The sequence below is a fragment of the Ochotona princeps genome, chromosome 11, assembly GCF_030435755.1.
Source record: "Ochotona princeps isolate mOchPri1 chromosome 11, mOchPri1.hap1, whole genome shotgun sequence".
In the NCBI taxonomy this organism is placed as follows: domain Eukaryota; kingdom Metazoa; phylum Chordata; class Mammalia; order Lagomorpha; family Ochotonidae; genus Ochotona; species Ochotona princeps.
In genome coordinates, this window is record NC_080842.1 from 71,989,679 (window position 1) to 72,012,175 (window position 22,497).

The 22,497-nt window shown below is 61.3% G+C and overlaps 1 protein-coding gene across 3 annotated transcripts in view; it reads left to right on the forward strand.

The window, feature by feature from the left end:
* The window catches only part of SORCS2 (sortilin related VPS10 domain containing receptor 2), a 136,990-nt gene that overhangs the window by 95,183 nt on the left and 19,310 nt on the right, over positions 1-22,497 (forward strand). For all 3 annotated transcript variants that reach the window (XM_058670309.1, XM_058670308.1, XM_058670310.1), the window contains exons 4-5: positions 18,469-18,633; positions 20,776-20,849. In XM_058670309.1, coding sequence (XP_058526292.1) covers positions 18,469-18,633; positions 20,776-20,849 — 239 coding nt within the window. The remainder of the gene's footprint in view (positions 1-18,468; positions 18,634-20,775; positions 20,850-22,497) is intronic.

Sequence of the window (22,497 nt, forward strand, 5' to 3'; positions counted from 1 at the left end):
CTCCCTGGAGCCTCAGCCAGCTCCCTCCGATGACTGGATTGTTTCAGGCCATCCCTGGTGACCCCCTGTCTGGGTCTGGGGAAGGAGACCACGATTAGGTCAGTGGAAAAAACAAACCAAAACAAAAAAACAGCAATACGCAAGAAATGCCAGCACTGTGTAATTACTCGGGGTGGGGGAACAATGACGTGCCTAACTGCGCCCCGTCATGGGCTGCACTGCTGGCCGTGCTCTCGTGGTGTCCTTAACGGCGGCAGGAGCCATTGACAGGCTTCGCGCAGGTCGTACGCACACACCAAAGGACGTGGTGAAGGATGAAGTCTAAATTGTCATGTAATTAGAGACCAATGAAAAAGTGACTTGTCCCATATAAATGAGCCGTTATCCATCCTCCGGAGGCCAACCCCTGGCTGACACGGAAGGAGACGCCTCCCACACCCCCAGGAGGGAGCAGGTGCATGTCCGAGGGTCCCTGCTGGGGTCGCAGGTCTTGGTGGCACTGGCCATTTCCCCAGTTATAGCAGAGATGACCCTTGCCTGGAGCCTGGGCCAAGACGGGGTGGGCTGCTGTGGGGGAGCTCCTGATGCCAGCCACGACGTCCCCCCGTGACTCCTTTGCCACCCAGAGGAGACTCTTAGAGGTCCCTGCAAACTGGCCTGTCGGGCTGATGTCCAGATGGGCACAGCATGGCCGGCTTCCTGTAAGAAGCACTGTGTGTGACCCAAGTTCTCCACGCAGAGGCGACCACATGAGGCAGGCCATGTGGGGTGGACAGTGGCTCGGTGTGTGCTAAGCAGGGTCGTTCTGCCAACGTCAGAGCAGAGTGCCTCGGGGCTATGGTTCAGGGAGGTACAGGTGCCCAGGGCGGGTGATGGGCTGGGCCCACAGGTGTCTGTTCAGGCCCAGAAACCCAAGTTCAGGTCTAAACTATGCAATGACTGCCCAGAGCCCTTGGGGGCATTGCGGCCATCTCGGCTCACCTGTGAGCAACAGCCCTCCCTGCCAGTGGAGTGATGGGCCCAGGTCCCTGGAGGAGCATGAGGCTGGCTGCACAATGCAGACCACAGCACAGACTACAGCGCTGACGCTGTAGCAGCAGCCGGCCACACGCCAGCGGCCATCTTTCCCAGTGTCCCGCCCTCCGAAGTCGCCTGCATTCTGATGGCCCTACCTGCTGGAGCACTTTAATGGCACCCCCAGCTGCAGCTCTCCCCTGCTGCCCATGAGAGCGCATAGGGCCCCAGACAAGGTGGCCCTGCTCCTGCAGGCGGTTGAGGCACAAGGCCACCTGGGGGACAGGGCTATCATGGTGCCTTCGCCCCAGCTTCCGGGGGAAGCACCCAGCTCTCTGACTGCCCCTGCACGGTTTGGGGTACACAGTGGCCGAAGCCCATGCCCTCAACCCGATCCTCCATCTGTCTGCCTCCTTACCTACCTGCTGCCTGTCCACCTGCCTGCCCGCCCACCGACCTTCCCACGCACTCACACACCTGTCGAGGCTTGTGCTCCCCAACATCACCCGCTCACTTCCCCTGTGCCAGGTCCCCCGCGGAGGCACTTGCTGTGGACAGTGTGCCCTGTCCGGTGGGCTGTTGCCACCCTGTGGGGATGCAGGAAGGATGGCAGCCCCACCATCCCTAGGGCCCAGGCCTTCCCCTCTCCTCTGGGGATCTGTGCCCATCATCCCGTTCGTCGGGCGACTACTGCTCCCAGGTGAGTCGTCGTGACCACGATGCCCGGCTGGGTCTTGTGGCACGACCCTGGCTTCTGGCTGTTAGGAGGCCTGAGCAGCGTGAAGATAAAGCAGTGTGCCATGCAGGCTGTCAAGTGCCGGGGCGGCCCTGGCCACAACTCTTCTTACCCTCACTAAGCAGATACATTAACCACAACTGTGGAGCCTGGGATTGGATTACCTGCTCCAACTGCTATTACTGTAATGACCATCCTTAGCTTATCCAATGAATATTCACCGAGTGCGCTCCCAGCTGAGCATCCCCTATGAGAGCCACTGCAGGGCCTGTGACAGGCACATGTCTACAGCCTGGGGCCTCACACTGCCCGCCAACCCCTGTGATCATGCAGGGAGGAGGGCACTGGGGTCACAGCATGGGCAACACTGACCTGTAGGAGCCAGGCCAGCTCTGTGTGTGCTGGGTGCTCCGGGGTGCCTGTGCGCCCTGACACCTGCAACCCTGTGTGTGCTGAGTGCTCTGGGGTGCCTGTGCGCCCTGACACCTGCAGCCCTGTGTGTGTGTGCTGGGTGCTCCGGGGTGCCTGTGCGCCCTGACACCTGCAGCTCTGTGTGTGTGTGCTGGGTGCTCCGGGGTGCCTGTGCGCCCTGACAGGCCAGCCCTATGTGTGTGTGTGCTGGGTGCTCCGGAGTGCCTGTGCGCCCTGACAGGCCAGCCCTATGTGTGTGTGTGCTGGGTGCTCCGGGGTGCCTGTGCGCCCTGACACCTGCAGCCCTGTGTGTGTGTGCTGGGTGCTCCGGGGTGCCTGTGCGCCCTGACACCTGCAGCTCTGTGTGTGTGTGCTGGGTGCTCCGGGGTGCCTGTGCGCCCTGACAGGCCAGCCCTATGTGTGTGTGTGCTGGGTGCTCCGGGGTGCCTGTGCGCCCTCACATGCCAGTCTTGTGTGTGTGTGCTGGGTGCTCCGGGGTGCTGTGTGCTCTGACACCCGTCTTGTAGGTGAACAAATGAACTACTAGCAAAGGGTTGCTTGGTGACCCACAATGAGTCGTGAGTGGGAGGAAGTGGGGGCTGTGCAGCCAGTGTGACCCCACAGTGAAGGCTCCAGGCAGCTCCTTGTCCTCCTGGCAGGGTCCAGGAAGCCCACAGCTCCCGACGTGACCAGCAGCCCAGCAGCGTGGGGGTGGGCAGGAATAACCTGCAGCTGACCCGTCTCCTCGGCTCCACCACCTGCCCTGAGTTGTACTCTGTCCTGGGATGGGGGGAGGTTTTAGGACCACCTGGGAATGAGGGTGGATGTCCAGTCAGGCTGGGCCAGCTCCCTCTGCCTTCCCAGGCTCATTCGCAGGGAACTGGTTCCGAAGCTGAGCAGCTGGACTGGAACCAGCACTGGGATATGGGTTGTCCACCTGACATGCAATGGCTTATCAGCTGCCCTGGGGGGAGCAGCTCCCAGCCCAACATGCAAGGCTTTTAAACCACAGGGACAAAGTCTTGGGTCCCCCATCTTCCACACCTCGTCCTGCAGGTGGGGTTGACTGACCTCTAGGTCCAGGACATGGCACACCATGGCAGGGTGGGGAAGAACAGAGCTCCTCTCCCCTCCGCACCAGGTAATGACTGCGGCCCGGAACCAGCACCTGCTCGGCCAGGGCGCTCAGCTGTCGGCGTGGTGGGCAGTGGCCCTGCCTCCCTTTCACTGAGGACAGCCGAGGCCCAGGCTCGGGGGACACAGCTGGTGAGCAGGTCAGGTGGGCCCTTCTGGGCTGTCACTTTCTCTGCCACATGGACTCCGTTCCCATAGGAGCGTTGTCCGGCTGGTTGAGGGGCACACTCTGGGCCCAGCTCCCATCCAGGCGAGCTCCCCGGCGGACATCACTGTGCTCCCAGGGGCCTCCGCAGAGAGCCCTCCTGTGTGGGGGACCTGCACTTCCTGTCCCAGAGAAGGCTGTGTGAGCCTGCCTCCCCGCTCTGCAGGTCGTGCTGGCCAGGAGCTGCAGGCCCCACGTTGGCTCTGCACCTGCAGCCTTGGCCCTGCCCCCATGGTTCATGGCCGAGGCTGGTGTCCCTCGCCGATAACCCTGGCTGCGCCTGTACACGGTGTCTCCCAGATGTGTCTGTGGCCAGATGCCTGCTGTTTACAGAGATCTTGGCCATGCTGCACTGAGCTGCCCAGTGGCCTCTGGGAGAGTGTGGTCCCAGGTCCTATGTGGGGATGTTTGCATGTCCAGTCAGGGCTGTGTGTGAGCTCAGGGCCTGGGTAGGGGGCTGTAAGCAGCTCCCATCTCTGCTGCTCGTTTCCATAGCAACAGGTAAGTGGAAAAGCCGACACCAGCGGGCTGTTAGGATGAGAGAAGCGGCTGGGGTCCTCCCGGTCTCGGGCAGGTTTCTGGCCTGTCAGAGGGCCACTGGCCTGCTCTCGGCTGCACTTGGTTCCCAGTCCTGGCAGTAGCCACACGAGGGGACCTTGGGGGAGCAGCTGCTTGCTGACCTGGACAGGGTGCCACATGGCAACTTCTGGAGTGGACGCCCCCTCCTCTGCCCACCCCATCACCACTTGCTGAGGGCCTGGAAGGGTTCACCTGTCCGCTGCTCCACCCGGGTCTGGTTACCGGAGAGGCAGTGCCGGCTTGGCCACATTTGTTTTCCCAACTGAGGATCAATGAGAAATGGCCTTACAGAGAAATAACCAGTCCCCAAAGGAGGAATGTTCTAGAATAGCACCCTCTCCTCCTCAGAACGTGGGGGCTGTAGTCCTGTGCAGTGAGAGGGTGTGGTGTGAGAAAGATGGACATGATGATGGAGGTGAAGGGAGGACTGTGGGTGATGATGATGGTGATGATGGTAGGGCTGATCTTTGAGGGGAAGATGATGATGGTGAAGGTGTGATGAGGGTGACGGGGGTGGGACGTGATGACCATGACATGGTGCTGGTCAGTGCCACGCCCTTCCTCCGCCACGCAGGCCTTCCCCTGATCCCAGCATGAGGCCACGTCAGTGACATAGCAGTGTTGGGGGAGGCGGAGCAGAGAGGCAGCTGGCACGCGGTGGCCGCAGGGCTGGTGCTGGGGGTGTGGCCCTGGTCCCTGGCTGGGCGGGGTGTGGAAGTAGGTTCTCCTGTGTTCATGCCTCCCGTGTGCTCCTCCTCAGAAGGCAGCGGTGACGGTGGGATTCCGGGGAATCTGGCTGTACTCCCCTGTTCGTGGCTCATCCAGAGAGTTCCGTGAGCTCTGGGTTCCACTGACAGCAGCAGGCCTGCTTCCCGGGGTGCAGGTGCTGCAGGCTCCAGCTGCACTGTCTGCCCTCGTGGGTGGGCCTTCGCCCTTCTGTCCTGAGTGCCCCGTTGCAGCCTACCCAAGACGTGCCCGCTGTGCCCAGCTGTCTAACCACACCGCCCTCAGGCTCACCCAGTTCTTGCACAAGGATTCTTGTAAAAGGTCAGCAAGACTGGATTTGCATTTTTATCCTGGTGCCACAGAATCTGAAAGAATGTTCACGGCGCGTGCGTGTTACGGAGCAGCTCTGCTTGCATTTCCGTTCCCCGCACCCCAGTCCACTTGTCTCCCCTTGCGTTTCTCGGAAGGCGGCGGGGCCCTCGGTGTGTTCTGAGCACGTGAGGGCTGTCGACAAGGCACCCTAGCCGCACACCAGCCTTCTCGCTGCCCATCTGCTGTGTGGGGCTGGTCATGCCACGCCCAGGCCTGGGGCTCCCCGCCCAGCCCCACATGCGCGCACGGGGTCAGTGTGTGGGCACAGCTGTCATCTCACGGTGTGAACACACCTGTGCAGGAAACAGAATTTAAAGATAATTCATGCCGTCCGTGAGCTTGATGAAGATCCTGCCTACGTGTGTGGACACGTGTTTCACACCTCTGCACATGTGTTCTATAAGACACGTGTGTGGACACGTGTTTCACACCTCTGCACATGTGTTCTATAAGACACATGTGTGGACACGTGTTTCACACCTCTGCACATGTGTTCTATAAGACACGTGTGTGGACACGTGTTCCACACCTTGCTGTGTCCCCTGCACACACATGTTCTGTAACACAAGACATGTGCATGAAGACGTGTGCATGTGTGGACTCAGCATTTCCACTTTGCTGGCTGTTTCCGGTGGTTCTGCAGGCGTTGTTTGTCTCGAGGAATGAGGAACTCTGCTCTCCACGGGCGCTGAGGGTGGGGTGGCTGGTGTGCTGGGGCCTCTTTCCCCGCCCTGGCCCTGTAAGTGGGTCAGCCGATGGGTGGTGGGGGGCCTCTGGTGCTGCCTCCCTCACCGCGGGGTGCTGCAGCCTCTCAGACGTTGGTGCCAGCGAGTGCTTTGTTCTGCAGCTCCACTGGGCAGGGGGAGGGCTCCCTGCTGTCTGTGGGGGGCGGGGTCCAGCCAGGGCCTGCCTCCCAGTGCCTCCTGCCTGTAGACACCAAGGGCTTGTGGCCTGTGGACGGGCACATCCATGACCCAGAGTTCTGGGGACTGCAGAGGGAGGGCCAGAGGTGAGAGCTGCCTGCCTGCCCACCTGCTGCCAGGTTTATAGGCCCGTGTGCCAGCCTGGAGTTCGAAGGTGGCGGTTGGCATGGGTCCCGCTCTCTGCTCAAGGCTGCTGGCCATCCGCCAACTCCAGAGACCCTTGCGGGGTGGCCCCCTTGGCAGCAGGTGGGCACTCCATGCCCCCCAGCCCCATTTCACTATTTGCAAAGGAAGAGGACTTGTTCTGTGAGTACCCCACTGCCCTGCAGCCTGGTGCGTGGTGCCGGTGGGTGCCAGGGTTGGTGACTGCACAAGGTGTTGGACCCCTGTACCCCAACACACAGCCCCTCCTGGCATCTGTCTCCAGAATCGTCCATGGGCACCATGTTGGGAATCCCCAGGCCGGACCAGGACCTCACTGGCAGGGCCGAGGGCAGCGAGGGGACCAGGCAGTGAAGAGGAACCCCTGGGGTGTGCCTTTGGGAAAATCACCCAGGAAGTGTCCAGCCGCGTGTGGTCTGGCTGACTGGGGGCTTTGCTGTCCGCCCAGAACTGCCACAGAGGCACTGCAGCGACTGTGGGGTCCTCTCTGCCCCCAGGCTTTAGCAGGGACCTGCCGTGTGCACCGAGCCCGCCTCCCACCCAGGTCCCAGTGTTGGCTAAAGCCCAACTTTCCTGCTGCTGTGCCCAGCACACCTGGAGTGTCACGTGCCAGTCAGGAAGCTCGACCACTGCTTTGAGAAGCTGCAGGCCAGTCCCTGGGGCCCCCTGACCTCCCTGGCCAGTCCCCGGGACCCGGCAGGAGCCCGACCTCCCTGGCCGTGAGACGCAGCGGGAGTGCCGGGCCTCGCAGCCAGCACAGCTCCGAGTCTTACAATCTCGTACAAGCACATCAGACAAGGACCTTGCCCTGCTGTTCCCTGGACACACGCCCACGTGCCCAGTGTGCACTTCCCATGGTCCTGGAAAAGTGGCTGTGGTGGACGTAGCCTATACTGGCACATAAGCTTTATGCTTCCTGTGTGGAGTGAACAAACAAACCCCGACATGAATCCCTGAACCCAGACTGGGAGGGGGGGCACAGGCTCCTGCAGCAAGGATGTTCAGGCCAAAATCCTCTCCCTCTGTGGTTCGCTTTCCCCTCCACGTCTTCTCTCTGTCCCCTCCCATGCATGGCCCTCCCTCTCTGTCCCCTCCCCTGCATGGTCCTCCCTCTCTGTCTTCTCTGGTCCTCCCTCTCTGTCCCCTCTTTGGTCCTCCCTCTCTGTCCCCTCCCCTGCATGGTCCTCCCTCTCTGTCCCCTCTTTGGTCCTCCCTCTCTGTCCCCTCCCCTGCATGGTCCTCCCTCTCTGTCCCCTCTGTGGTCCTCCCTCTCTGTCCCCTCTGTGGTCCTCCCTTTCTGTCCCCTCTGTGGTCCTCCCTCTCTCTGTCCCCTCTGTGGTCCTCCCTCTCTGTCCCCTCCGTGGTCCTCCCTCTCTGCCCCCTCCATGGTCCTCCCTCTCTCTGTCCTCTCTGTAGTCCTCCCTCTCTCTGTCCCCTCCATGGTCCTCCCTCTCTGTCCCCTGCATGGTCCTCCTTCTCTGTCCCCTCCCCTGCATGGTCCTCCCTCTCTGTCCCCTCCCCTGCATGGTCCTCCCTCTCTGTCCCCTCCCCTGCATGGTCCTCCCTCTCTGTCCCCTCCGTGGTCCTCCCTCTCTGTCCCCTCCGTGGTCCTCCCTCTCTGTCCCCTGCATGGTCCTCCCTCTCTGTCCCCTCCGTGATCCTCCCTCTCTGTCCCCTCTGTGGTCCTCCCTCTCTGTCCCCTCCGTGGTCCTCTCTCTCCTCCTCCCCTCCCCTCCCCTCCATGGTGATGAGAATCTGTTTTGTCTCATGGTTGATTTTCTTTTTCCTGGTCACAGTTGTCACATGCTGAGTCCTATGCACTTTTCTGGGAATCGGACAGGAGCACAAGACACACAGGTCCCAATAACAGGTGAAAGTGGCTGAGATTTCCATAGATGCCCCCTTGGACTCTAATGATGCCTAATGCTGGCATCACCATGTGTTGGGTCTACTCCTCGTGGCCTCCACTCCCTCATCTGTGGCCTGGAGCTCCATCCAGACCTCCTACATGGGTGTTGCTGCTTCCCATGGTGTGTGGGAGCCAGAGCTGGGGCTTGAACCCAGGCCCCTGAAGAAGGGGACTCAGCGTCCACTGTGGGGTCAGCTGCAGGGCCTAGGACTCGCCCCCAGAACAGCAGGTTCAGGGGAAGGTGTTTGTGGACTGTGGTCAGTTGACAGCAGTGCTGCTGGACCAACAGACCTGGAGTGGATGCCGGACACCCTAAAGTGAGATGGAGTTCTCTGGGGTGGAGGGGAGTTACCCTGTGCAGCAGAAATAGGCGCAGGCCAGCCCCTCAGCCCCCGGCCCCAGGAAGGCACGGGCTGCTTGGTGGACTTCCAGGGCACAAGAGGCCAGGAATGTGTGCAGCTCCTGCAGCCCTGGCTGACTGCACAGCAGGTGGACTGCGGGGTGTGCACTGAGCCAGCCAGCTGCAGGCTGAGCACCAGCACACAGCAACTCTGCCGTGAGGTCTCCGCAGTGACACCAATGGCCTGTCCCCAGCCGGTAGCTCCATGTCCGCCCTGAGGGGCACATGCTCAGGCATATCAGGATTCTGGCAAGCGCTGTGCCGGATGGAGGGAAGGGGGGGAGACAGCCCCACCCCACCCACCACCTTGTTTTCTTTGCTGCTGCTGAGTTTGTCCTGAGGGGACAGAACAGGCATGCCTAGGGAGAATGCGAGCACCCACCCGTCAGCTCTCAGGTGGCGCTCCTGCCCTGCGCTGTCCCCACCGTCAGCTCGCAGGTGGCGCTCCTGCCCTGCGCTGTCCCCAGTGTGAAGGACAGACAGGTGGTGACAGCGACCGAGCGGCTTTTTATCAGTGATCACAGTCTGCTGACAGCTAGGCAGGATAAGGAGTTTGGTTCAAGTAAATGTTGGAGACTGACAGGTGCTGGCTCTGGCAGGTGCTTGTCCCTGGGCAGGGCACGCACTGGTCAGGTTACAGGGTCTCCACAGAGAGCTTCCCCCGCCATCTCGAGACACTTTGCCTTCTGTCGATGGGCAGGCAGCTCAGCTGCAGGCTCAGCCTGTGGGTGTCCATCAGGCTCCCCACACCGCAGTCCAGGATTCCAAGGTGGAGGGCACCCCTCTGGGAGGACACTACAAGCCCCTGGTTACTGCATACTTGCAGGCCACACCCCCACACCTGCAGGCCACACCCACGGAGGGCGGGAACTCCACAGGGCACAGAGCAGGCTCCCTTGGGGAGTTATGACTGGTGGGTATGGAGCAAGCCGTTGGGTTCCAGGAGGTCCCTGGGCCCAGGACTGGGAGTTTCCACTGTGACATGGACACCTGCAGCCCTTGAGGCTGTGGGGCCTGCTGGCCATTCTGGGGTCGGCTGCACTGCAGGACCGGGAAGAGGCAGGAATGGCAAGGTGTGGGGCCATGAAGCGCTGTGTGCCAGCTAGGAGGGTCCAGCTTTGTTGCAGACTGGCCCTTGTGAGATGCCGGCCGTGGCAGCTTCCCCAGCTCCCTCACCCCCACCCTGGGCAGAGAGCCCGGCTCCTCCAGCCCCGCCCCCGGCAGATTGTGTATTTTTTTTAAAGAGAATCAATTTGTCATCTGGCTGTCAGCACAACAGGAAGATGGATTGCTTTCCTGTAGGGGCGGAATGCACCTTATCGAGCCTTTAAGACCGATTTTTCTCACTGTGAAGAATGTCCCCAGGGACTTGTCAGAGTCCCCGGGGACAGAGCCACGGTGTCTGTCGGACAGCTTTGGCGTCCTTCGTCCTGTGGTCCCTGGAGACGGCTCAGCCAGCGCTGGAGTGACAGCCGGCCCGTGCGTGTGTGCGTGCCTCGCAGGAGAGCAGGCCATGAGCGTGGGATGCCCCTGCGCCCTCGTGCCTGCAGCCCAGCAAGGCCCTGCCTCTCAGGGTGGGGTCTCTTTCATGATGTGCCAAGGGTTTGTTGAGTGACTGAATGTGCCTGGCTCCTGGTGGGGCTGGCAGGCACTAGCAGGCTCCCTGCTTGCCGGGGCGTGCCCGTGGGCGTACTCATAAGGAGTATCACACCCAGCTCCTCACCTGTCGGCCCCGGGGTCCCACGGTCACAGGGCACAGCTGGAGGCCGTTCCTTGAATGGCTGTGGTTAGCTGTCCACCAGTCCTGATCAGTGCTGGCTGGTCACCGTGTGGTGTGACAGGAGGCCCGACTGGGCACCTACATGCTTGCTGAGGGGGCAGTGGGAGGGCAGGCTCGGGCCAAAGCCACAGGCATCCTGGGGCGTCATATCCAGGCCTTTTTTTGACCGAGGACATTGGGGGGGCCAGCCCAGAGTTGAGGGACTCAGCTGCCACCTGCCGGTCAGCATGGGAGACCTGCAGTGCAGCCATGGTAACTCACATCACATAAGTGGCCTGCTGCTGTGGCCATTACTGCAGTCTGGCCACGGCTGCCGCCCCAGCTGCCGGACATCCATGGCGGCACGGAGGCACGTGCCGCTCAGGGTCCTAGCTGTGTGCCGCTCAGGGATGGGCATCCGTGGCTCCCACGCTGCCATGGGGCCACACTGGCTCTGGACGGTCAGCCCCGGGTTTGCCACAGCTGCAGCTTTGTTGTCCTGCATGAGGGGTGACCTGGTGACACCGCCATGGGTTTGTGTGGTGCACTCGTGGGGTGCCAGGTACCAAGCAGACAGCCAGCATGGCCTGCCCTAGTGAGCTGCAGGGCCTGGCACTGAAGGAGGCCCTGGCTTGTCCCTGCGCGGCGTGGCTGCTGTGGGATCTGGGGCAGGCAGGGAGGAGTTGGACTCTGAGGTGTCCTCTTTCAACCCAGCATCTGCAGCCACCATGGAACGTAAAGCAGGTGCCCCAGGCCCCTGTGAGAGGTGATGGGACTGTGCTGTCACATGTCAGGTGCAACTGTCAATAGCAATCCACAGGGCTTCAGTTCAAGTCCCGGCCGCTCTACTTCTGCTGCAGCTCCCTGCTGATGCCCTGGGAGGCAGTGGAGGTCGCCCCAGTTCTGGGGCCCCCGCACCATGTAGGAATCCTGGATCAGAGAGAGGAGAGCCAGGTGTAGCTGGCGGAAGGGGAAGGCAGACGGGCGGAGGAGAAGCAGGACCAGGCGGGCTGCAGAGCGTCCTCTGCTGGCAGCCCGGGGGCCACTCTTGACTTGGGCTATTTCTAGACATTCCTGACACCCGCAGCTTAGGTTCTGTCTGCCAGGAGCCCGGCAGGTGCCAAGACTCGGGGCTGTGAAGCGGTCATGCTGTGGAGTCGTCTCTGATGGCAGGTGGACTTGGCTGGAAGGCCTTGTTCCTGCCAATCGCCTCTGCTTTCGTAGGAGCCCAGGCCACCCTGTCAGAAGAGCTGGTCCACACGACTGCCACAGCTGCGCTCCAAGGGGCTGTGTTCCATGGACACAGGCATGCCAGCTTTGGCACCATGTAATGCCCTGTCAAGCACTTGCCCCACACCTGTGCTGGGCCAGGTCAGTGACCTGTGACCCTGCACCACCCAGCACACCGTGGAGAAGACCTCACTGAGCAGGCCTGGGAAGCCCTGCCACCCGCCTCAGCCAAGGGGGTCCTGCGGGAAAGCCCACAGTCTCAGCGGAGCTGGGGCTCTACCCTGGGTGCCTGCTGCAGGGGGTAGAGTCAGGTGCCAGGGGCGGAGCCCGGTGCCTGAGGGTGGGTCCTTGTGCAAGGAGGTGGAGCCTTGTGCCAGGGGCGTGGCATTGTGCCACGGGAGGGGGCCCGGTGCCAGTGCCAGGGCCTTGTGCCAGGGGCAGGGCCCAAGGCTGCTTCCTGCCCAGATGAGGCTGCACCTCTAGACTGCTACCTTGGGGAAGGGAGTCGGGAGACTTGCCATGGGGAGGGCTGTGATGGGGGAGGGGCATGGGACCCAGGGGTCTGTGATAGGGGAGAGCCCTAACCAAAGCTTGCACACATAAGCTGAGGTGGGGCCCAGTGTCACGTGTGGGGCCTGAGTCCAGCAGGACCTGGCGGGTCATGTCTGCCCTTGTCCTGCAGGGAGGGCCTGCCTCACAGCCAGCTCTGGGAATATAGGAATGTGGGGCTTTGCCCTGGCTGTACCCAGAGCTTGGGACCCTCCCATGAGGCCAGGCTGCTATGTGCAGGCACACGGCTACATGCTAGGTATTCAGGGGCTAACTTAGCCATCGTGATTTCAGCCTCGACTCCCACCCTGCACCAGACACGGGGGAGGAGTGAGCACACAGGGCCGGGGTGAGTCATCCGCGGTTCAGTCCATGCCCAGAGACAGATCCTGTGACTTGGCTCTTCCTGAAGACCCGGCCCTGGGCTGGCACCTGCTCACATTCTATTGGAGTTGGGTGGCCTGGGTCTGCCTGCATGTCATCCCTCCTGTGCCAGCCGTGGCTGCGGTCAGGCTCCTTGGCAGCGTGGTTGGGCCGGCACTGTCCATCTCTGGCAGGTACCCTGGGAGCCGGTGAGCTGGCGTGGGCTCAGGGCAGCCCTGCGGAGTGTGGCAGGTGTGATGTGATGGGCCTGGAGGTCACATGTCATCAGCCAGCTGTGGGTGGTTTGTCGGGAACCCTGATGGTGCCCAGACAGGACATGGCGGGAATCCAGAGGGGTGTTGTGAAGGTTGCAGGGGTGAATGGGAGGTGGCATGCTGGAGCCGGAGCTGGGAGGAAGGCTGGGCACGGAGAGGGCGCAGGCGGCAAGGCTCCCCAGGCTGCTTGTTGTCCCAGGAAGCCTGCTTTCTTGTCCATCTGCTCTGGAGCACCCCAGGGCGCCGCTGGGCATGGCCAGCTCCCCTCCTCCAGGCAGCAGGGGAGGCAGGCAGCGGGCACCCAGGCCGGCTGACAGCCTTGGGTGGGTGTCTTATCTCCTCCAGGTCACCGTGTACTCTTTCTGCCCGCCATCCTGTGTGACCCACCCCCACGCATCCACCTGCTCATGCATGTATCCGCTGGTCCCCGTCTGCCCACACATCTGCCCTCACCCCAGCCCATGCTGATTTACCAGGGTGTTCTGATGCTGCTCCCAGGACGCAGCAGTGGAGTCCAAGTGTAAGGGCAGGGCCACCATGCACCCCTGGACAGGCAGGCTGCACCTCCTTGTGGGTGAGCACCCTGAGTCCCCCCCCCCAGCTGCCATGTCAGAAATGGAGCGAGCCCACAGGGGGGCCCATGGACCCAGGGGCAGCTTGCACCTGGAGTCTCCCTGACCCCTCCCCAAGCCCACCTACAGCCATCACACTGACCGCCCTCCATCCCAGCATGGCTGTCCTAGGTCCCGGTCATACACATCCCCCCAGGAGCACAGGCAGGGGCGGTGGGCACCCCAATTCCTGGGAGGTTACTTGGGTCACTTCTAGGCACGTGGGTCCAAGCAGATGGCCCTAGCCCGGGGTGGGATGTTTCGTTGCTGTTTGGTTCACAAAGTCCCCTGTCACCAAGTACACTGGCCTGGCTAACGTGGAGGTGCGCTCTGTCCCATAACACATGGCATAGTTTCTGCCCCAGGGAACTGGACAAGCACACATGTGGCTGCAGGCTCCCTCGGGCGTAGCCCCTGTCATAGCCGTTGCTATCTGAGAGCCCCCACAGCTACAGCAAGGGCCAGCACTGCCCACGGCACAGGGAAGGCACCGGTACCCAGCCACAGGAGCAGGGTGGTGCCGCGTCCAGGGCCCAGGAAGGGCCAGCACTACTGCCCACGGCATGAGGAAGGCACCGGTACCCAGCCACAGGAACAGGGTGGTGCCGGGCCCAGGGCCCAGGAAGGAGCAAGGCCGCCATAGAAGAATTTGTATTTATACTACTCAACTCACTGGCTGCTGGCATCCACACACGCACACCCCTGTCTGTCTATACAGCCAGTGTCCACACATCCACACCCTGTCTACACAGTGTCCACACACCCACACCCTCCCCTGTCCACACAGCCAGTGTCCACACACCCACACCCTGACCCGTCCACACAGCCAGTGTCCACATACCCACACCCTCCCCCGTCCACAGTGCCAGTGTCCACACCCACACCCCGGTCTGTCCACACAGCCAGTGTCCACACATCCTCAGCAGCAGGTGCCACAGGGCAAGGGGCTCGCCTTCTATAGGATGCGGCATTGGTGCGGGCTCTGGGCTGTCAATGCTGTGGTGTAGCTGCCTCCAGGCCTGAGCGGTCCTGTGAGTCGACCAGGGCCCAGCCTGAGCTTGGCTTTGAAGTGTCCCAACTGCTCTGTGAATGGTCTGGTCCCTAAGGGAGGCCCATGGAATAGCCAACCAGAGGAGCAGGGAAGGCTGGGCCAACTACCTCCCTCACCTCCTACCCCATCTGACCAAAGCTAGGTGGAAGGCGCCCCAGTCCTTCTCAGAGGTGGCAACATCTGGGCCCACAGCACAGACCTAGGTTGCACCCATCCTGGGGCTGGGCTGGGTTCCTGAGTGCTTCTCCTGGTACCTCTCAGAGCCCAGCTCACGGTTAGGAAAAGAATGCACACAGAGGGTTGGGGAGCCCTTTGGCCTTGGGGGCCCCAGCACGTCGTGCCCCTGACTGCAGTTCCTGGGCACTGTAGCTGAAGGGATAGGAGCAGGTACCCCTCCAGTCCGAGTCCGTGGCCAGGGTGTGGCCAGAACATGCCTGTAAGCACCCCAAGTATGGGGTCAGGACTGCGTCCTCCCGCCCTGCAGAAGTCCCTGGAGTGGACATAGCAGGGACTCAGGCCATGTCCGGCCCCACGGGTGGAGTGGAGGAAGTCCTAGGGGCTGGCTCTAGACCCTGTGCCTGAGGTCCTGCATGGAGTGCCCGCCCGTTGACAGCGGTTAGGGGGAGCGCTGAAATCACCCTGGACCCAAGTGTGGGATGTTAGGAGGAGTCTTTATTCCCCAAGCTTGGTGACGCGGCTCCTGATATACTCCTGGAGCCACTGTGCCAAGCAGCGAAAGTCAGGTGCACTGAGGCTGAGCCCCAGGCAGGACCAGACCCTGCCCCGGTGCTGTGGCACCTGCCCCCGGTGGTCCTGGTCAGACTGCCGCCTCCTGGCTATGCAGGGGTCCCACTGTGTGCCTGACCCCATGGACCCCACCCCTGCCTGGACTTTTCTGGGGCTGCCTGGCTCCTGCAGCCCCCGTGGCACATGCCGGGGTGACAGTGGCTGTGGTCCCTACAGATCTAATCTGGGTTCTGGGGCAGAAGCCACTGTGTGTGTATCCTCAGGCTGTCTCTCCCTGCCCCCGGGGTCCTGGGGGGTGATGGGGGGAGGAGGGGGTGAATGTGGCACAGCCCTGCTGGCTCCTAAGGAGCGATGGGGAGAGTGGTCCCCAGCAGCCTGACCGTGGCCTTGTGGCTGTGAGCATCTCGCCAAGGAAGCCACTCGCCCCAGTGGGCCCCACCTCTGGCCTGGCCTGGACTGGGAGTCTGTCTTCAAACTTTGTCCCCATCACGTCTTGGTATGTCACTCCCCAATTTCCAGGAGCCAGCCCACCTCCTGGGCCCCGGAACCCAGTGCGGGTGCCATATGCTTCCCCAGGAATAGCTGGGGAAAAAATACACTGCTTAAAATAGCGGCTGCTCCCCGGCTGGAGTGCAGTCTGCCAGCCCGGCTGGGGTGCTGCTAATTGATCTGTTGTCTGCCTGCCTGCGAGCCTCCCCACATCAGCGCTTTTGTCTCCTGCCTTCCCAAGCCCAAAAATAGCCACCAATGTGGGGTGCTGGGCCCCTGGCCAGAGTAACCGCTGCCTTGGGGGCTGGGCAGGCAGACCCCAGCAGGTGGGAGGAATGGCAGGCCTCCACATCTCTGAGGGCTTCGTGGAGGAGGGGCCTCTGGGACGAGCCTGGGTGGGCAGGTTGGTGAAGGAAGGGCTTTCTCTTCTGAAACTCGGGCCAGGGTGGCACATGGGGGTGAGTGAGCGAGCAGGCATTGTTTCCCAGGCGTGGAGCTCTGGGGGGCAAGAGGAATGAGATTGTTTGGGGCTTCCCCTCTCACACTCCTGGAAGACCCCTGAGCAAGAGCTCCTTCCCGGAGGGAAAGGCCCCCGCCCGTGGGTCACTGTCGGTGACAGGTCCCACCCTCTGTCCCCACACACATCCCTGTGTGTTGCAGGTGTGGCTCGTGGCCAGCCTGGGCCATGTGTGTAGGCGTGTGCACATGAGTACGTGTACATGTACATATGTGCACATGCACGTGTGAGTATGAATACACGTCTGTAGGTGTGTACATGCATGTATGTAAATGGGTGTTTGCACTGTGTGTACATGTGTGTATATAAATGGGTGTGTGCACTGTGTGGGCATGTGTGTACATGTGTGTATATAAATGGGTGTGTGCACTGTGTGTGCATGTGTGTACATGTGTGTATATAAATGGGTGTGTGCACTGTGTGTGCGTGTGTGTGCATGTGTGTATATAAATGGGTGTGTGCACTGTGTGCGTGTGTGTACATGTGTGTATATAAATGGGTGTGTGCACTGTGTGTGCGTGTGTGTGCATGCGTGTATATAAATGGGTGTGTGCACTGTGTGTGCATGCATGTATATAAATGGGTGTGTGCACTGTGTGCGCGTGTGTACATGTATGTAGATGGGTGTGTGCATGTGTGCATATGTGTACATGTATGTAAATGGGTGTGTGCACTGTGTGTGCATGTGTGTGCACTGTGTGTGCATGTATGTATGTAAATGGGTGTATGCACTGTGTGTGCATGTGTGTATGTAAATGGGTGTGTGCACTGTGTGGGTATGTGTGTACATGTATGTATATAAATGGGTGTGTGCATGTGTACATGTGTGTGCATGTATGTATATAAATGGTTGTGTGCACTGTGTACATGTATATAAATGGGTGTGTGCATGTGTGTACATGTATGTATATAAATGGGTGTGTGCACTGTGTGTGCGTGTGTACATGTATGTAAATGGGTGTGTGCACTGTGTGGGCATGTGTGTGCATGTGTGTATGTAAATGGGTGTGTGCACTGTGTGCATGTATGTATATAAATGGGTGTGTGCACTGTGTGTACATGTATGTAAATGGGTGTGTGCACTGTGTGTACATGTATGTAAATGGGTGTGTGCATGTGTGTGCATGTGTGTATGCGTGTGTGCATGCAGTCTGATGGGGGAGGCGGACACGGAGGTCTCGCCTCACAGTGGCATCCTGAGGAGTGCATGATGGGAGGTGCCGTGAGTTGGGACCCCAGCGGTACACCTCTTGAGGCCGATTCTGGAGTCAGCGAGAGCCGGAGGTTGGCGGCTCACAGGCTGCAGAAGGAGGGTGAGGTGGGAGGGGCAGAGCTGCAGGGTAGGGGACCCGAGTGGCTCAGGGGGCTGTCCCCCTCCCATGGGGACACCGCGGGGGGAGGGACTGAGGGCAGAATCCAGCAGAGGCTGCTGCCATAGCTCACGCAGGCCCCGCAGCCCCAAGACCATTATGGCACAAAGAGGGGCAGCTAGGCTGCTGTGCTGCCTGGGGGGCATCCAGCCGGGAGGCCCCTCAGGCTGCTGGGTCTGCAGTCCATGACGGTGGCGGAAGGGGAGGGGGCATGGGAGAGTGGGCGGGGGACACAGATGAGCTGGGTGCTGGGCCTTAGTTCAACTTTCTAACTGCCCCCCGCCCGGACCACCCAGCATGGACAGGGGGCCCAGGGCTCACTGGCCCCACCACCCTTTCTGCTCACACCAGGAGCCTCATCTAGCCTTTGGGGTGAGGTGTGTGTGATGGGGCCAGTGGACTAGGGGAACAGGAGCGGCCCCTCTCTGCAGCCAGGAGGCCTGGTTCCAGTGGACTGAGCTGGCTCTTGCTGTCGCCCAGAGGGACAAACTGCTCTCCACCAGCCCCTTGGCTGTCCACACTGCCTGTCCTGTCCACTCCAGGGCCACAGTCCCTGACTTCCGGCCTGCCCTCCAGTGGGTGCTCTCACCAGGCACACCACAGGTCCTGGGGCCAGGATAGTGGCACTCAGGGATGCTGCTCAGCCCCACAGAGCCAGACTGGTGTTCTTCCCCACCAGGCCCTTGTGCCTGCTCTGAGATCCTGGGGCACCCCCAGCTCCCCTACATGGCTGCTCCCCAAGAACCCCAGCCAGCCCCTGGCTCAACAGGTTTGCAGATGTGACAGCTGACTCACCCATGTGTAGAACAGGTTCTTGTGTGTGGCAGGGACCTGGGACATCATCCACCATCCCGGCTGGCCCTGGGCTCTCTCGTGCATGAGAGGGAGCCCTGCAGCAAGCCCGGCCATGGCCTCATGTTCCTACCCCTCTTCCAGATCATCCTGGCAAGTTCCTCGCTCAGTGACCGGGAGCAGAGCCTGTTTGTGAGCACGGACGAGGGTGCCAGCTTCCAGCAGCAGCAGGTTCCCTTCTCTGTGGAGACGCTCATCTTCCACCCCAAGGAGGAGGACAAGGTCCTGGCCTACACCAGGGACGGCAAGGTACCTGTGCTGCAGCTCGGCCTCCCCCTGAGGTGCTTGGAGAAGGCAACCTGTAGATTTCAGTGTGTGGACTTCAGAGGCTGGAAGGCAGTGTGTGGATTTCAGAGGGTGGAAAGCAGTGTGTAGACTTGAAGGGTTGATTACAAAGGACAGGACCATGTGCACTAGAGGTGCTGCCTGGTGAGTGAAGCCCCTTGGAGGCAGGAATAGCCTGGTTTCTTTTCCCCATTTTTACCCGAAGTACTAGGAGGGAAATGCTTGTTGAGTAGATGTGTGGGTGGCTCCCTTATGCATGGTTGGGTGGGCAGGTGGGTGGATAAGTGGATGGGTGGGTAGATGGGTGGATGGGTAGGTGGGTGGATGAATGGGTGGGGCCCTACGTGAGTGGCAGCTGGGTGAATTGATGGTGGCTGTTTAGACATGTGAAGGAGTGATTGCTACCAGCATGGGTCAACCATGCCGAAGACCTCCAAATGGAGACTCTTGCCCCTCGCTCCTGGGCTGCCCCTCCATGCCCAGGCTGCCCTTGTTCCCTGGCTGCCCTTTCCTGCCCAGGCTGCCTTTCCCTGCCCAGGATGCTCCTTCCTGCCCAGCTTGGGCTGAGCCTTCCTGCCAAGGTTGACCCCACTGCTGGGCTGCCCCTCCCTGCCCAGGCTGTCCCTCCGTGCCCAGGCTGCCCTTCCCTGCCCAGGGTGGCCTTGCTCCCAGGCTGCCTCTGTGTCACCATGGTCCCGAGTACTGACAGCGCTGCCTGGCCTTCCGGCAGTCCCACCCACACAGTTACTGAGCCTTCCCAAAGACATCAACTGCCTTGCGATTGCTCTTTAATTGGAGGTGCCCTGGGAAATTCATGAAGCTGAAATTGAGGTTGTGTTCTGGGTTCTCCCCTATGACTGAGGAGAGGCCCAGGAGAACAGAAGCTTAGTTCTGTCGTTAGGGGGTGAGGGCCCCGAGGGAATTAGCGATGGTGACAGCAGGAGCCTCACAGGCAGGGCATTGGGCCGGGGTGGTGCCAGCTCTTGGCTTCAGCGGGTCTGGGGCCTCTGTCAGGTGGCTGTGACTGTGGCCATGCCCAGAGGCATCCTCGCCAGGCTCTGAGGGCAGCGAATACTGGCATTCAGCAGCAGGTGTGTGAGGCAGCTGAGGTCCTGCCTGCCATGCCCACGGCAGGCACAGGGGCAGGGCATATCTGGAGGGCACTCTGGCTTGGATGACCTGCCTCCCCCACTGCCCCTGCCAGCCCCCAGGTGCTGGCCAAGCCTGGAGGGAGCAGGGTGAGCATGAAGCTGGCTTGCATGATCTGCCTGGGCACCTGGTCCCCGTGCCTGCTTCTATGTACCCCTGCCCGCCGCTCCTAGCCCGGGCGGCCCTCCATCAGCCCCTCCATGCTGCAGCTAAACCTTGGGGCTCCCTGAGGCTCCTTTCCTCCCTCCCCACCATCATGGAGAGTGGGCGGAGTGTGTGACGTCCCAGGCACATGCGCCAGGTGTGGTGGCAAGGATGGTGCCAGCTCAGTGCAGGCGGCAGCCCGGAGGCCTCCTGCCTGGCCCCCAGCCCAGGGTGCCACTCACTGTCTCCCCATGTAATTGTGAGCCATGCCTTTGTCGTGTACAGGTGGGGAAACTGAGGCATAGGGCAGTGGGGCCCTGGCCCAGCTCATGTTGGGGACTGGGCTGGGGCTAGTGAAGGGGGCTCCTTGCTACTGCGGGGTCCTGGGCCCAGGACGGTGGATCGGGATTGGCACTGTGAGCAGGCGCTGGCTGGCCTCAGGCTACTGACTCACCTCTCTTAGCTGAAGCTCTGTCAAAGGGGAACGGCCCAGCATGGGCACTTACACGTGTAAGTGTGCAAGTGAACATGAGGTTGTGGGGAGTGTGGAAGTGTGTGTGTGAGTGAGGGGTGCTTGCATGTGAGCGTATGTGTGCATGTGTGTAGTGAGCACTTGAGTGTGCCTGGAGGGTAGGAAATTCCTTTCACATGCCACACGCTCAGCACACTTCCTCTAGGAGGTCTCCCTGGATTTCACCCCTGCCAGCCACACTCTTGGGGGCACTTTGCAACTGGCTGCTTTGCTGCTGCTGCTGCCCATAGACGGTCTTGACCCTGCGACCAAGCCCACGTCTTCCTCTTTTCTTCCTGAAGCTTCTAGTGTCATGGGACCTGGGGAAGAAGTGGACACCTCTGCGGGAGCGAGTGACGAAGGACCATGTGTTCTGGTGAGAGCCCTGGGCCTGGGCCCTGCAAAGCCTGCTCTCCCAGGCACCCTGCCACCTGCTGGGGTGGGGGCATCAGGATGGTTAAGATCTGGGCCTCTCATCCCACGTTTGCGCTGGGAACCAGGTGGGCGCTGTGGCACGTGATACAGTGGACAGAAGGGTTGACATGGACATGGCCAGCAGCCAGCACGTGGAAGGCCCAGGCACAAGCTGCCCACTTCGTGCTGCCCCGTGGCGTGGCCGCCTTAGCCCTGCCCACTTGCCCCCATGGGCCCAGCATGTCACCCTGCCATGGTACAGGGCATGTCCCAGACCTGCCGACGAGCCAGCAGGACGAGGGTTGTGGCACACTGCGGGTAAGGCAAGCTCAGCGTGTGCATGCCCACTGAGGACACCAGCCCCTTGCCTTGGTGGCCCTGTGGGGCCTCTGACCACCTCACACAGGGCTGTGGCCTTGGCACACCAGCTAGGGAATCCCAGTGCTTCTAGGGTGCAGCAGTTGGGTCGGGGCAGGCGTGGGCCTTGCCTAAATCCCTGGTGGCAGGGCAGAAGTCAAGATCAGTGATCTCAGCAAACATGTGCCTCCCCCTGCCGTGGGCAGGATAGGTACTTTGGTTCAACCCATGTCAGCAACAGCCCTGTACGCTCTGCAGCCACACGGCCTGTGCACACAGCCCTGTACCCTCTGCAGCCACACGGCCTGTGCACACAGCCCTGTACGCTCTGCAGCCACACGGCCTGTGCACACAGCCCTGTACCCTCTGCAGCCACACGGCCTGTGCACACAGCCCTGTACCCTCTGCAGCCACACGGCCTGTGCACACAAGTCCAGCACCTGGTGCTCCTCTATAGATGCATGTATGTTACACATGTGCAGCAGAACACCTGTGCATGCATGCAGCCTGGGCACTGCGCGTGCCTCCTGCACTCAGTGCGCGTGTGGATATGGACACAGGGCACATCCATGGCATGGGTGTGTGCCAGCACCTCTCGCCTGCCCTTCTCTTCTTGTTCATGTTCCCTCATGTGTGTAGCCATGACTGCCCAGGCTTCCTCACTGACCTCAACCCTGTCTGTACTGTCCCTCGCCCCTCCCCCCATGCCCTTGGGGCTCCTGCGTGAACAGGCAGGGTCTCACCTCCAGGCCTGCGGCACCAGAGTGCAGGAGCTCCTCATCCCTCCTGAGGGACACTGGCCCCTGGTCCATGCCCTTTGGGGCAGAGGCCATGGTGGACCGTCCACGCACTCTCAGTGGGAAAGCATTCTGTTTTTGCGGTCCTCAGCCCACCCACTGTGTCACTGAAGTCCCCTGTCAGGACCTGAGCCTGGGGATGCCTGGGTGCCAAGGGCTCATGACAACAGGCGTGGGAGCAGGTGCGGGAACAGAGGAGGGTGATTGGGAGAGAGCAGCAGGCAGGAGGGGCACTCCAGTGTCTTTCTAGGGACTTGGGGTGCTAGCCAGCTCTGCAGGACTTGGGGTCCTGGGCCTGCCAGGGGTTCCCTGTCAGCCAGGTCCAGAAACCTCCCCAGAGAGCAGCCAGGGGGGCTCTGGGATGACTTGGCACGTCACCAGTTTCTCCCCCAGGTGGCCCAGAGCCCCTGGCTTGGCAGGGCTGGGAGGAGCCATAGCTGACCCAGCTGCTGTGAG